We start from the raw sequence: 13,642 nt of genomic DNA on the forward strand, positions 1-13,642 counted from the left end.
GCCTCACGCCACAATCTCCGGTGTTGATGCCAGTGCTTCTCAAAACAAAAGTTTATAATAGACGCTTCCCCAGCCAAAAAGCCTCACTGCCTCTTTCTAGAGGGAACCGCAGCTGAAAAGCCACTTTCTCCAGGGAACCCGGAAGCCCCAGAAACACGCCCCTGCCACCTTTGCACCTCGCCGCCCAGAGCCCCTCTTTCCTCCGCGCACCCGCCGGAGCTAGCAGAGGCGCGGGGCTCCGGACCTCTCTAGGTCGGAGGGAACCCCGGAGGCGCCGCCGCCGCCGCGCTCGGAAAACACATGGGCGGCCGCCGCTGCGCCTCCGAAAGGCGGGGATTCTGCCCGCGGACAACCGCACCTCAAGGCGCTCGAGGAGACACACCCCCAGCCGCCCCATGGCAAGGCAGCCTGGCGCGGGCTGCCTCGGCCCCCCCCCTCCGAGCAACTCCGCCCCCCCCCAGGTCGAAGCACCTACCTGAGGAGGCTGGAGAGCGGGTGCCCAACGCCGCTGCCGCTGCCACCTCCGCCGCCGCCCCCCGAGGACCCGGAGCTGCCGCCGGAGCCGAAGCCCGAGCTGAGGCGCTTGCCCGAAAGCAGCTTCTCCACGGCGGGGAGGTTCCCGGTGCGGGCGGCCTCCAGCAGCTCCTGCTCTTTCCCCATGGCCCGGCCCCGGCCCGGGAAGCCAAACCCCCCGCCTCTATACTACTACCCGTCTTCGGCTGCCGCCGCCGCCGCCGCTGCCTCAGCCCAGCCGGCGCGTCCTTCCGGGGCGGAGCCGAGGAGGCCACGCCCCCTCGCCGAGCGGCGCCTGCCCCCAGCACTACCGAAGACAAGGAGGGAGCTTAGGTTATACATAGACATACACACACACACACACACGCTGGCAATTCCCTTTCATTCAGTGGCTGCTTCCTGAAAGGATGAGGTAAGGCAAGGTAAAAGTGGGAGGCTACTACCCTTCCCCCACTGCGATCACACGGAACGTCCCCGTCACTTTCGGTCATCTGCAAGAAATATCGAAGGGTCCGCTCCAAGTGCACAGCAGGTTTCTCCGGATGAAAAGGACAAAGAATCTCCCTTGTGAAGATCTCTCGACAGCTGCCTCACAAGTTGCTGGTTGTTGTTGTTGCTGTTGTTTAGTCCGTCCCCCCCCCCCCGGACGTCGTTTGTGGGGAAACCTGCGTGTAGATTGTAACGTATGGAGATCGTACACTTAGCTATTTCGCTGCATGTGGGCATGCAAGGCAGCTGCAGTTGGGCACAGCTCCCACCTATGGAGGCAAAACATCTATAGCTGTTAATGACCAAGTGGTTACCCTGCAAATTGCACCTTCTGCGTAGGAAGTTGGTAACGTTTGAATCGGCCTTGCTAGCCAGTCTGCGTGTTACCCCAGGGGCACTCAATGTTGTGCCTTCCAGATGTTGGGACACTGCAGCTACGGTCCGCCCCAGCTACTAGGCCTAATGGTCTGGGACTATGAGAGTTGTAATCCAGCATCAGGGAGGCACAATGTTGTTTACCTCTGTTACGCTCTCAGGCTCTGTTTTGCTTTTAATCCTGGAATTTTAGAGTGAGGGGTGGAGAAATCAAAGCCTAAGGACAGTAGTAGGCTGTGTAAAGTATGAAAAGCAGTAGCTGAAATAAACATGTTGGCAGATGCTTCAGTACCTTTACAATGCCTTGTTGGCCAATGCAGTTTGTTTTATTTCAAAGTAGGATTTTTCTGCTCAGTGTTTACTTTCTGACTTACCTAGTTAGAGGGTCATAGGACTGAGACTGAAAAGACTTTGCCTGAGCAGTCATTTTTAGTGTGGTTTCAGAGAAACTACACTCACACACTTTCCCCTGCTCTGCAGCTAGAACTAAAATAGCCCTCTCAGCCTGGACAAGGGAGCAAACAAGAGAATTGGAGTAGACCAGACACAAAACCAGCAGCACAGAGGCAGCAGGGAGTTTCAGACAGCCCTTGCCACGCCTGTTTGATTTGAGCAGGATTTAACACACACACATACCTTGCTCATGAGCTGATTGAAAGGAGATAAAATCCTGCTGCCTTGGCTGTGTGCCCTGCAAAGAATTTATTCCCACTGCTCTGATCATCAGGTGATGTCACCATGATAGGCCTGTAGGCCAGAGGTTCCCAGCTCTACTTCCGAGTGCAGCTGCCACTTGAAGTGGCCAGTACTGGATCAAAGCAGAAAAGCAGCTCTCTAGGCTTTTGCCCATCTATTTCATTAGATTTTGCTATTTCCCAAGGTGCCCTAGAGCCTCCCAAGGTGCCCTAGGGACTGGCTTCCTTTATTGTGAGCCTGTGTGGCCAGAGTGTCGGACTAGGACTAGTTGACCTAAGCTGAAATCTTTACTCTTGTCATGAAGCGCTCTAGATAACCTTGGCAACTCATTATGGGTTATCTTCTTTGGCAATCACTTGGAGCCGAGTAAGATTGTCTTCCATGAACTCGGTCTTAACTGTGGGTCTGTAAGTGACTGTGGAGGCCAATTCTAGATCCACACATCCTTCCACGGTGGGAACATGGGTTTCCAGGCGGGAGTTGATCATGGTGAGTGTTTGCCAAACATGCCTTCCTCTTAGCAAGTTTCTCCCTTTTGTCCTGAGTTCGAACGTCTTCAAAGTCCATGACACCTTTGGTAAAGGCTGTTCTCCCGTTGGAGTGCTCGCAGGCCAGTGTTTCCCAATTGTTGGTGTTTATCCTACTTTTTTAGATTTGCCTTGAGAGAGTCTTCAAACCTCTTTTGTTGACCACCAGCATTACTCTTTCCATTTTTAAGTTCGGAATAGAATAGTTGCTTTGGAAGACGATAATCAGGCATCCGAATAACACGACCAGTCCAACGATGTTGATGTCGAAGAATAATTGCTTTGACACTGGTGATCTTTGTTCCTTCCAGTACACTGGCATTAGTTCAGCTGTCTTCCCAAGTGATATGTAGATTTTTTTGGAGACACCGTTGATGGAATCTTTTGAGGAGTCAGAGGTGGCATTTATAAGTGGCCGATGTTTTACAAGCGTACAGTAAGGTTGGTAGTACAATAGCGTTGTAAACAAGCATTTTGGATTCTCTGCAAATACCAGTAGCCAATGCTAGTCCTACTCTGAGTAGATCCATTTACATTAATCCATTTACATTCATAAGCGTACAGTAAGGTTGGTAGTACTATAGCTTTGTAAATAAGCATTTTGGATTCCCTGCAAATAGGAATAGCCAATGCTAGTCCTACTCTGAGTAGATCCATTTACATTAATGGGTATGACTTAGTTCCATTAATTTCAGTGGACTAGGTTAGAGTCAACTCTGTCTCTTATTCCATCCTACCTGTTGTGAGGAGAACCATTTGTGCCAACTTGAACTTTATTTACATGTAATAATAAATAAATAACCCAGCTGCCTGATAGTTTTATGTGGGAAAGTAGGCACATGCTCATTCCCCATAACACACACTGAAAATAATGTATGAGATAAACCTCGTATTGATATTATTTCAGTTCTTTTGAGAATTATATCACACACATACATACAGTAAGGTATGTATATGTGTGACATAGTGTGTGTGTGTACACAAATAATGACCTTGAAAACTTTGGGGTTGTTTTCAAATTAGCTCTGAAACTGAGGACAGACAATAGTTTTAAGAAAGTTTAAGTTAGAGCCATTGTTGTTCACAGAATGCACACCGTTTTCCTTTGTTCTATGATTTCTGGTCAAACAGGTTTTGATGCACAACAAAACCTTGCAAAACCTGATTGACCAGAAGCAATAGCGGGACAGGAGGGAGTGTGTGTGTGTGTGTGCGCGCGCGCGCGCATACTGCAAGCAATTACAGCATTACAGCAGTCTTCCACTTTCTAAAACGTACAGTCTGCCTCCATAAGTCCTTGCTGATTGTCCCTCCCTCCTTAAAATAACTTTGTGGTGAAACTGCTGATTTTGTTCTATGCTTGATTTTGCATTAAAAAGAAAAGTGTGCTACTGTTGCTTTGTTGTCTACATAGCTCCAAGTGGAGGGCCTGTTTCACCTAGGGTAGCAGTGGTTTGATGCCTACACACCTTGGTATGATAACAATAGTCACACTGCAAGAATTAGCGGTTCTTGTGACTTGTCAGGATGCTAGTCAGCTTGTATATGAATGCCTCCATCTTTATTAGTTTGTCTCCTACCAACTCCAGCCCAACAATTATATTAAATGTGTTTGTATTCAATTTTTCATCCCCAAGTACTGCTTTTCCTTCATCTGACATTGAATGTGTACTCATAAACTTGCTTTATGCAGAACACACCTTTAATGGTCTTAAAGGTAAAGGTACCCCTGACCATTAGGTCCAGTTGCAGACGACTCTGGGGTTACGGCGCTCATCTCGCTTTACTGGCCGAGGGAGCTGGCGTTTGTCCGCAGACAGCTTCCGGGTCATGTGGCCAGCATGACTAAGCCGCTTCTGGCAAACCAGAGCAGTGCACGGAAATGCCGTTTACCTTCCCACCGGAGCAGTACCTATTTATCTACTTGTACTTTGACGTGCTTTCGAACTGCTAGGTGGGCAGGAGCTGGGACCGAACAATGGGAGCTCACCCCATTGTGGGGATTCGAACCACCGACCTTCTGATCGGCAAGCCCTAGGCTTTGTGGTTTAGACCACAGCTTACCTAGACCAAGACTGTAGATAGGCAGACAATGACAAACATATCCTTCACTCTAAAGCATCTCTCTATAAGCAAATGTTAAGCATCATGCAGGCAAGGATCTCAACAGCATTTAAAAAACCAACAGCTTATGTTCTATACATGAGCTTTCTGATTTCTTTGTATTCTCTAGTACAGCCATGATGCATTACCCCCTGAAAAAATCTTGACACAAAATGTGTTCCCTTCTTTATTTTATTGGTTTAACTTTAATGCATTTTTGTGTTTCTGTGATGTCATTCAAAGTGATTTACAATTTTAAATACTAAACGAATGTACAAATATAGAAGAAAATTCTCCTCAGTTGGATAAAGTGTCTCATCAGGAGTTCTGATTAATCATCCTGCCTCTTACAACTCCGCCATTACTTATTGTAGAGGGCATGGTCTCACACACCTGTTTTGTTTTCTCATCTTTAACTAAAAGCTTTTACCTATTTATGCATCCCATTACCACTGCCCCACCATGTATCTAAATACCAAGTCAATTATAATACTTCAGTTTACCTACTGGTAGCTATGTACAAGCCTAAAAATGGGGCTGGACTCAACTAACTTGTCCTGCCAGCAGAAGCCCGCAGAAGGACTGTTGCTAGTGCAACAAGGCTTTATCCCCCTTTTTCCCCCGCATGCCAATGTGCTTTTGGGGGTCAGGTTTTTTTTTTTTCTTAAGAAAAAAACCCAGAACAGCATATAGGAGGAGGAAAGGAGAGATAATTCTGTCAGGCACAACTGACCTTAGTGCTATGTTGAATTCCCCCATAGAAAATTATGTGTTGTTTCAATATAAACATATGTTGATGTTAATTTGTACAGTTCCTAGATCTAAATGTTTACTTGGTTACTGTTTCATTAACTCAGAATGGTTACACTATAAGAGTACTTTTATTTAAGAAGCCAGCTTTGATTTAGTTTGTCCCCCTATTTAAATCTATAGCCAGTTTCCCTAAAAACATTCAGTTAACACTCACCAACTATGCCCCAAAGACTTGCAGTTCTCACTCAGGTCTACTTTCTTCTGGAGTCTCTCAGGCTTCTATCAGGACTTCGGCCACCATCTTCACCTAGGTCCAGACTCTCCTCCTTCAGGCACTTGCATTCAGCAGCGTCATTGACTCTTGGCTTCAGAGCTCTCTCAAAGGCTGTCTCTGGGATGCTCCCTTTCCCCCTTATACCTCCTCAGCTCCATTTAAGTGTTCTTGTCTTCTCTCAGACTCCTTTAAGTCTAGATGCCCTCCACCTGGCTCCAGCTTCCAGCTCTATTGCTGCTTCTTACACTGACTGACTTGTGACCCATCCACCTGCCAACATTAACTGTGGCTTGAGGCAGCCCTTTTATTTCTAACTGGAATTCTCCCCTCTCACCAGACCCCAACTCTAGTCCAATGGGATGAGACAAAATGTCCACTGACCTGACCCATCAAATCACACCAGTTTTCAAACCCCCAGTGACAGCATTTAAAGACAGAACCTCATTCCCAGAGCTACCTTTTAGAGAATGTACGTTAATGTGACAGTTAAAACACTCAGTCACCCACTAACCTCCTGTTGGTACCTTGTATATAAGATCACATCCATGCAATACAATTGATGTATATGGCATCCTCCAAAGAATTGGGAGCTGTACTTTCTTATGGGTGCTGGAAACTATAGCATTTTGGGGGGTAAACCACAGTTCTCAGGATTGTTTTGTGGGAAGCCATGTGCTTTAAATGTATGGTTTATATGCAGTTAACCCTTTACATACTTTACCTCTGAAACTGAATTTAAAAATGAAAGTATGAACTCTGACCTGGGCTTCCTTCCTTTTTGGAATGATGTAGATACAGTGGTTGGCTACCAAAGAACAATGAAATGCCCTCCTCAGAGAGGCTTGCCAGGTGCCTACATTGTGGTCTTTTTGGTGGCAGGCAAAGAAATCTATATCCTCAAGTGTTTTATTTTATTTTATTTTTGTATATAGTTCAACAATCCCAAACTTTGAGAAGTCAGTAGTTATAAAGGTGTGGTGATCTGTCATAGAACAACCTCACTGGGTAACAGTGGTTACCCAGACCTCATTGCTGGTTGCGAAGGGGGCCCCATGACAGTTCAGGCTTCAAGGCCCCCAAAATGTAGGTCCATCACTGGCCATGGCAACAAATAAGTATGGTCCAAAGTCATGTGCGTCCTTGAATTGCAGCCACCTTTACGGTCTTGGGTTCTGTGTTTTGGTCATGACTAGTTGCCTCAAAGAAGACTTATAAACATGTCCAAAGATGCACAAGTTGGTGAATAGATGCACATTTTAAAGATCCACCATCCACTTTAATATTCAAGTTCAGTTTAAAAATAAGCCAGCAACCCAAAAGTCCCCTTGCCCAGTGGCTGCTACTCTCCCTCTGTAGCATTTCCACTGTTCAAACGGGAATACAGTATTGTTTTTATTGAAGCCGACTGAGACGGTCGCCTTTCTGACATTTTTCACCGTGCAGCTCATTTTCCCCTTCCTATGCTTGGGCGTGATGTATTGCCATGGAAACAGAGACCGGAGGTGGACGACGCATCTCCGATGACGTCACGAGAGCGCGACACATCCTCCTCCTGGGAACAATGGCTGAATCTGCAGAATCTCGTACGGAGAATGCTATTCTTCCGCCCGCTGTATCTTCTCCATCTCCCGCGGAGGAGTCCTCTAACCTCGCCGCGGAATTAGCGGAGGGGCAAGCGAAGGCTCCTGTGGAGGTGAAGGAGGAGGCGCAGGTTCGAGAGGTGTGTAGAAGAGAAGGAAGCGACGCTCACATTAACCCTTTTTTCCTTCGACTTGCTCTTCAGCTATTCTTGTTTTGGGGGTCGATGGGCTGCTGCTAAATTCCTACTTGAAAGGTGGTTGGATTTCCCCTCCCCGGTTCCCTGTGCTCCAACTGCCCATATTTATCAGAGACAGCATCTCTTTAATGGTAATTCTTGCCAGAATGTTGTGGCACCTTAAAGACTTAACAAATTAGTTATTCACTTCATCATATACATGAGAAGTTATCCTCAGTTGCAGGTAGGCATATAAGCAAAGAGGGGATTTTGACCAGCGAGATTAGGGGGAAATGGACTACAAAAAGTACACCCACTCAATTCAGTTAGAGCAGGGAGGGGGAACCTATAGACCACCCTAGGACTAAAGCTCCTCTCACCCTGAACACTGCTATTCTGCCTCTGCTTATGGAAGTTGGGAGTCCAACCACATGTAGAGGGCTACAGGTTGACCACGGCTGAATTAGACCTTAAATGTCTGGGAAATGGACAGACTGACCCTGTCACTCCTGCCATAAAGTGTCACATTGCTTATTTTGCATTCAGGCTCTATTTTCATCATCACCGGCTGTAATCTTGTGTTTCATTTACTTCTTTTTCCCCTCTTTACCATCTCACCTCCCTATGTGTTGCATTCATGCAATACAGTAAAAGGATAATGCTCAATGCATCTGATGAATTTATATATTGTTTAAGGCATTTATTCTTTAGCCAAAAATGCTCCTACAGCAGCTTACAAAGGAAAGGGGAAGGGCCATAGCTCATTGGTAGAGCATATGTTCCTATGACAGTTCCCACTCTTCAGCATAATATCTAAAAGACATAGGAAGAAAAAGGGCTGGAGAGGGAGGAAGGAAAACAAGCTCAGGCCCATGTTCTTAATTGACTTATAGGATCTATAACTTCATCTGTTCATGCACATTCTGTCTTGTACCCCTTCCCCTGATCAGATTCAAGAATGGAGCAAATAACAGTGCCCAGGCCAGGATGTCAGGGTTGCTCCTGCACCATACTTATTTCTGCACTTGGAATCTATGAAAACTTGTGTCATAATAAATCTGTTAATCTTTTAAGGTGCCACAAGACTCTGTTGTTTTTACTGCAATGCTGAACAGTAAACATAACCTCCCTAGAAACTGGTAAATCTTGTCCATCTTGCCTTCTGGTCATGTCTTTTTTTTTACATATTTATGTGTGCATAAACACACTGCCCGAGGTATCTTCAAATTCAATCTTGTTTGGACTACACTTGAAGTTCATGAACACAAGATACCAATGCAATGTTTGACTTCCATTTCCTCATCATCACAACTGCCTTTCCAGATTGATGGCTGTGTTCAAGGTGGTTATTCTGTAAGGATTAAACTTTAAGGGCAGTACTTTAAGTAGCTCCGCTAGTGCAATGACTTTTGGCTGTGCAGTGGAACTTCACATCCATCTCCTCTGCCTGTGGTTCCCCCAATCCTCCAGAACAGATTTTTTTTTGGGGGGGGGGATGGAATTGCATGGGGAGAAGAAAAGAAAGGGAAGTTCCATTTTGCACAAACAGAAATCCTTGCGCTAACAGAACCACTTTGTTGGGTACCACCTTGTTACACTTTATCGCCAGTCTATTAAGAACCCATGCTTCCAAAGCTAGTGCAAGAAAGGCTGTTACATAATAAATTAAAATAGTGTAACAGCATGCACAGAATACCCTTTAGTTATGTGTAAGGGGACAGGGTGCTTCTTTCATGATGACCCTTGGAATAAGAATTGTTTTTTATACAAATGTTAGTATTTTATCAGTGAAATGCCGAAGGGTATGTCTACTCCCCCCACCTCCCGCATGCTTCCATGCTGTGCAAGTCACTGATTGAAATAAAATCTCAACATTGGAGAGAGAAGGAATAATATTTTTTTTTAAGTTCAGTTTTTTGAAGAAGTTGAAATCTTGTTCTATCTTTTGTTTAATAAAATACGCAAGTCACGACATGTATGTGGCAATATAGAGAGTGGACCTAATAATAAAAATAATGAAAATCTTTTGCACGTGACAACTTTAATTTGAAACTATAACTATAACCAATCTGAACATACCAACACTATAGCCAAGCTGAACAAGTTTTTTTTATACTAGATTAAAACAGAGTACGAAGAAACAGAGGAGTCTACTTCACAGCCTTGTGCAGCCAAGAAAATAAAAATAGAGATAAAGGAGAAAAAAGAGAAAAAACATAAAGTAGATGAAGATGAGATTCAAAAAATGCAGTAAGTAATCTTACATCTACATGACATAAAGCTTTTTATTAATGCTAAATGGTTTGTATAATAGGGGGCTTATAAGATAAGCTGTAATGTCTTGTAGATAAACTGTACTGTTGATTTCCCTGCCTTTTGGGGGGTGGGTGGGAAGGAGGTGGTACTGAGGCTGCAACCCTATGCATACTTACTTGGGAGTAACTAGTGAGACTTACTTTGGAGTAAGCATGCATAGGATCAGACTGGAAATTAAATTTACAACCAAGAAATACTGAGGTAGCAATCCTATACACATACCTGGCCGTAAGTCCCATAAAAAAACTTGTAATTTGTATGTGATTGTTAGTGCTTGGATTTTGATGGTGTTTTTATTATAATTTATTTCCTCAGAATGGCTTTGGAAGGAGCCCTGCTCTTGAAAAGTGTCATAAAAGCTGCATAAATTAAAAAAATGGTCTTAGTGGGACAGTTTTGAGTAGGCATGTATAGGATTGAACGATTCATACTGTAACATAGGAAGGAATAATTATCGTGTGGCACTGCACGATACTCTCCCCTTCCAGATTCTTTCTTTCAAATGAAGTACTTTACCATTGTCTTTCCCCAACTTCACAAGCTATGCAGTTTTGTAGCTATAAAGATGTGTATAGGGTAAACGTGCTTATCTAAATCTGGGGTATAATTGGTCTTTTCTTTCTAGAATTCTTGTTTCCTCTTTCTCTGAAGAACAACTAAATCGTTACGAGATGTATCGCCGGTCAGCTTTTCCTAAGGCTGCTATTAAACGGGTACGGTTCTGTTCCAATTCAATTTAAAGTAAAGCAGCTTGCCGAGTTGTATCTTATGATGTACAAATGGAACCTGCAACATAATGTTGCAGTATGGAGTGCTTAATTTCAGGATTACTGTCAATCAGCCATGTCCACTTCCTGCATGCTATATAATATTCTCTTCTTTCCTTTTTGTTCCCACCCATCCCACACCAGTCAGATAGTACCGTATTTTTCACCCTATAGGGCGCACCAGCCCATAGGGCGCATCTAGGTTGTTTTTTTTGGGGGGGGGAATAAAGAAAAAAAATATATCCCCCCCCCAGGCGCGGGGCTGGGGCGGGAGAAGCCCGAGCTTCCCCCGACCCCAGCCCCCAGAACAGGCTGCTATCCGCAAGCCTTGGGAGCCCGGCGGGAAGTCGCGCCGGGCTCCCAAGGCTTGCGGAGAGCTGCCCGGGGCGCGCTCCGCTGCGCTCCCCTGGTTTCGGGCTGCAGGCTGCTGTCTGCAAGCCTTGGGAGCCCGGCGGGAACTCCCGCAGGCTCCCAAGGCTTGCGGATAGCTTCCTGAAGCCTGGAGAGCGAGAGGGGTCGGTGCGCACTGACCCCTCTTGCTCTCCAGGCTTCAGCGAAAGGCCGCATTCGCCCCATAGGACGCACACACATTTCCCCTTCATTTTTGGAGGGGAAAAAGTGTGTCCTATAGGGCGAAAAATACGGTATTCTGCACCCACTGAGCTAGCTCTGTACTCATTGGATTGTTTTGGCAGGCCCTCTTCCCCTCCCCATTTAGGACACATGACGACTTAGCAGGATACAACCCAATAGATGCAATATTTCCTTTACACAGATTATGAATTTTAAACTTCAGTCTGACATAAACTATGCTGAAACCCTGTGGCAGCACAGTTGTCATTGCCAGTAATGTTTGTGATTGGAACATAAAGAACTTAACCCTTTAAAATCAAATTATCATTCCCCTCCTCAGCTGATCCAGTCAATTACTGGAACCTCTGTCTCTCAGAATGTAGTTATCGCCATGTCAGGAATTTCCAAAGTCTTTGTTGGAGAGGTAGTAGAAGAAGGTGAGTAACAGAAGAATATTTAAAACTTGTATAGAGTTAAACAGGTTTTCTGTAATCCTTTATTCTGAAATATTATTGCAGTTCTTCATTTCTATGAATTTGCAATAGCTCAGTAGTTTTAAGAGAAATATGGCTATTAACACAGTGTAACAGTATGAATAATTTACCTAAGCACTTGCTTTCTAAACACAAAAATAGGATGTTACCCATTCTATCCTATGTATGTGCCCAATTTTCTACCCAATGGTAGGGAATACTTATTCAATTTTATCTAAATTCTCCTCAAATGGAAGAATTCTTAAGCCACTTGCGTTTATCTTTTAAGTTTTGGTAGCATAGTAATGGTATGCAGTACAGTGGTACCTCTGGATGCGAACAGGATCCATTCCGGAGCCCTGTTCGCATCCTGAAGCGAACACAATCTGCGCGTGCGCGGGTCGCTGCTTCCGCGCATGCACGTGACGTCATTTTGAGCGCATGCGCAAGCAGTGAAACCTGGAAGTAACGTGTTCCGTTACTTCTGGGTCGCCGCGGAGCGCAACCCGAAAACGCTCAACCCGAAGCTACTTCAACCGGAGGTATGACTGTACTCCATTCCCCCACCCCAACAAGTTAAACTGCTGTTTTGACATTTTGATTCTCAGATGCAAGTTATAGTATTTACATAACTACAGAAACTGAATATATACTAAAGTAGAGTCAACTGCTTTGGGTCGGAATTCAGGATAAGGAGATTGGTCTGTCAGTGCAAGCATTTCTGCTCGCATAATGGAACAACCTCTCCTCTCTTCTGCCCATGTACTCTTCTGTGGGATCTCCTGATCCACCAGAATGCATGAAGGTGGAAAACATCTGTTGTGCTAGTGGGAGTCCTTGCACTGACTAGTTGAATCTGGCCTTTTGTTAAGTCTATTTAGTCCATCGGCTAAATACTAGTATGCCTGGTTGTTAGAATGTAAAGAAATATACACACGTATCAACTACTTTTAAAGCTAAAATGTTTGTAGAAATAAGGCAGATTTTGTAACCAAATGGGGGTATGTAAGATGTATTGAAGCAACAAACTGATTTAAATACTTGTTTGTTTTCAGCACTAGATGTATGTGAAAAGTGGGGAGAATCACCCCCTCTGCAGCCCAAACACATGCGTGAAGCAGTCAGACGATTGAAGTCACGAGGGCAGATCCCAAATTCAAAATACAAAAAAATTATTTTTCACTGAAGAGGAGATTGGCGAAGAGTCTTCAGTGGGATGAAGATCATTCACCTTTGAATAAGTGTAAATAACTTTTGCAAATGGTGGCTTCAGATTGCTTAAAGCCATCTAAACGTATATGATTTTACTGGGGGAAACATTTAATAAACTACTTATGAAATTCTAGGTCATTCTGATAGAAGTTATACTGCATGCTATATTTGGACCGAGTACAGAAACATTTAAGTATGCAGTCAATAAACTGTATAAAACATTGCCATCGTAAGTTTATACTTATTGAATACCTTATTGAATATCAAATACCTTTTGGAGAGAGCAAAGGCAACTAAATAAGAAAATTCTTGTTTCTAAGAATGAAATGTAATGGCAATCATCTCTAATAAAGGAACTACTTTTAAATATTTTTTTCTTGAGACTAATGTTTGATTCTGCATCCAGTTCTCTGATATTAAACTTACAAGTTGTGTGAAATATAAGACCTGGTCAACGCAAAACTCCTAGAGTGTGCCATAATCAAATCGAGCAGGCAGGCGCAGCTCCAAAAACCAATAAAGAGCCACCTAAAGTAATGGATGCAGTTGTGTAATGACTTTGCCTCTGATGTTTTCTAATAAAGGTGGAACAAATATGCTTCACTGGAAAATATGTTCATAATATGTACCATTTATCAATTCATATTGCCAAGCACGGTTCGCCTTTTGTAGCTGCAGCAACAGCAATAAAAGGATAAGCTGCTGAGTATCAGATCGATAGCCTGACTATGATGCTGGAAAGTTAAAACTTGAGAAATAAATCAACAGAAACAGAGTTAATCAATTTAATTTATAACTCAGAAGTGGTTCACAGA

General features: G+C 44.2%; 2 protein-coding genes across 12 annotated transcripts in view; one reads left to right on the top strand and one right to left on the bottom strand.

Moving 5' to 3' along the window:
- Window positions 1–737, bottom strand: part of LOC308479371 (ankyrin repeat and SAM domain-containing protein 1A-like) — a 112,629-nt gene extending 111,892 nt beyond the window's left edge. For 4 of the 11 annotated variants that reach the window (XM_081010012.1, XM_081010015.1, XM_081010013.1 and 1 more), the window contains exon 1: window positions 476–735. In XM_081010012.1, the coding sequence (XP_080866138.1) occupies window positions 476–660 (185 nt within the window). In that variant the 5' untranslated portion in view covers window positions 661–735. Of the gene's footprint in view, window positions 1–475 lie in introns of all 11 variants that reach the window. The other 7 variants (XM_081010011.1, XM_081010008.1, XM_081010004.1 and 4 more) reach the window with 3 other exon arrangements.
- Window positions 738–7,198: 6,461 nt separating this feature from the next.
- LOC308479443 (transcription initiation factor TFIID subunit 11-like) lies at window positions 7,199–13,438 on the top strand. Its single transcript, XM_081010165.1, has 5 exons — window positions 7,199–7,450; window positions 9,606–9,736; window positions 10,428–10,515; window positions 11,483–11,579; window positions 12,671–13,438. Exons 1-5 carry the CDS (start codon window positions 7,214–7,216, stop codon window positions 12,799–12,801), a joined length of 684 nt encoding a protein of 227 aa, XP_080866291.1. The 5' UTR covers window positions 7,199–7,213; the 3' UTR covers window positions 12,802–13,438.
- The last annotated feature ends 204 nt before the right edge of the window (window positions 13,439–13,642 follow it).

The sequence above is a fragment of the Podarcis pityusensis genome (assembly GCF_964106645.2).
Source record: "Podarcis pityusensis genome assembly, chromosome: 6".
In the NCBI taxonomy this organism is placed as follows: domain Eukaryota; kingdom Metazoa; phylum Chordata; class Lepidosauria; order Squamata; family Lacertidae; genus Podarcis; species Podarcis pityusensis.

Excerpts from the sequence above, each read along its gene's own strand:
- LOC308479443 (XM_081010165.1), top strand. The coding sequence starts at position 7,214 with ATGGAAACAGAGACCGGAGGTGGACGACGCATCTCCGATGACGTCACG. Across the intron at positions 9,737-10,427 it reads GATGAGATTCAAAAAATGCA|AATTCTTGTTTCCTCTTTCT; the intron begins GTAAGTAATCTT and ends TTTTCTTTCTAG. Across the intron at positions 11,580-12,670 it reads TGGAGAGGTAGTAGAAGAAG|CACTAGATGTATGTGAAAAG; the intron begins GTGAGTAACAGA and ends GTTTGTTTTCAG.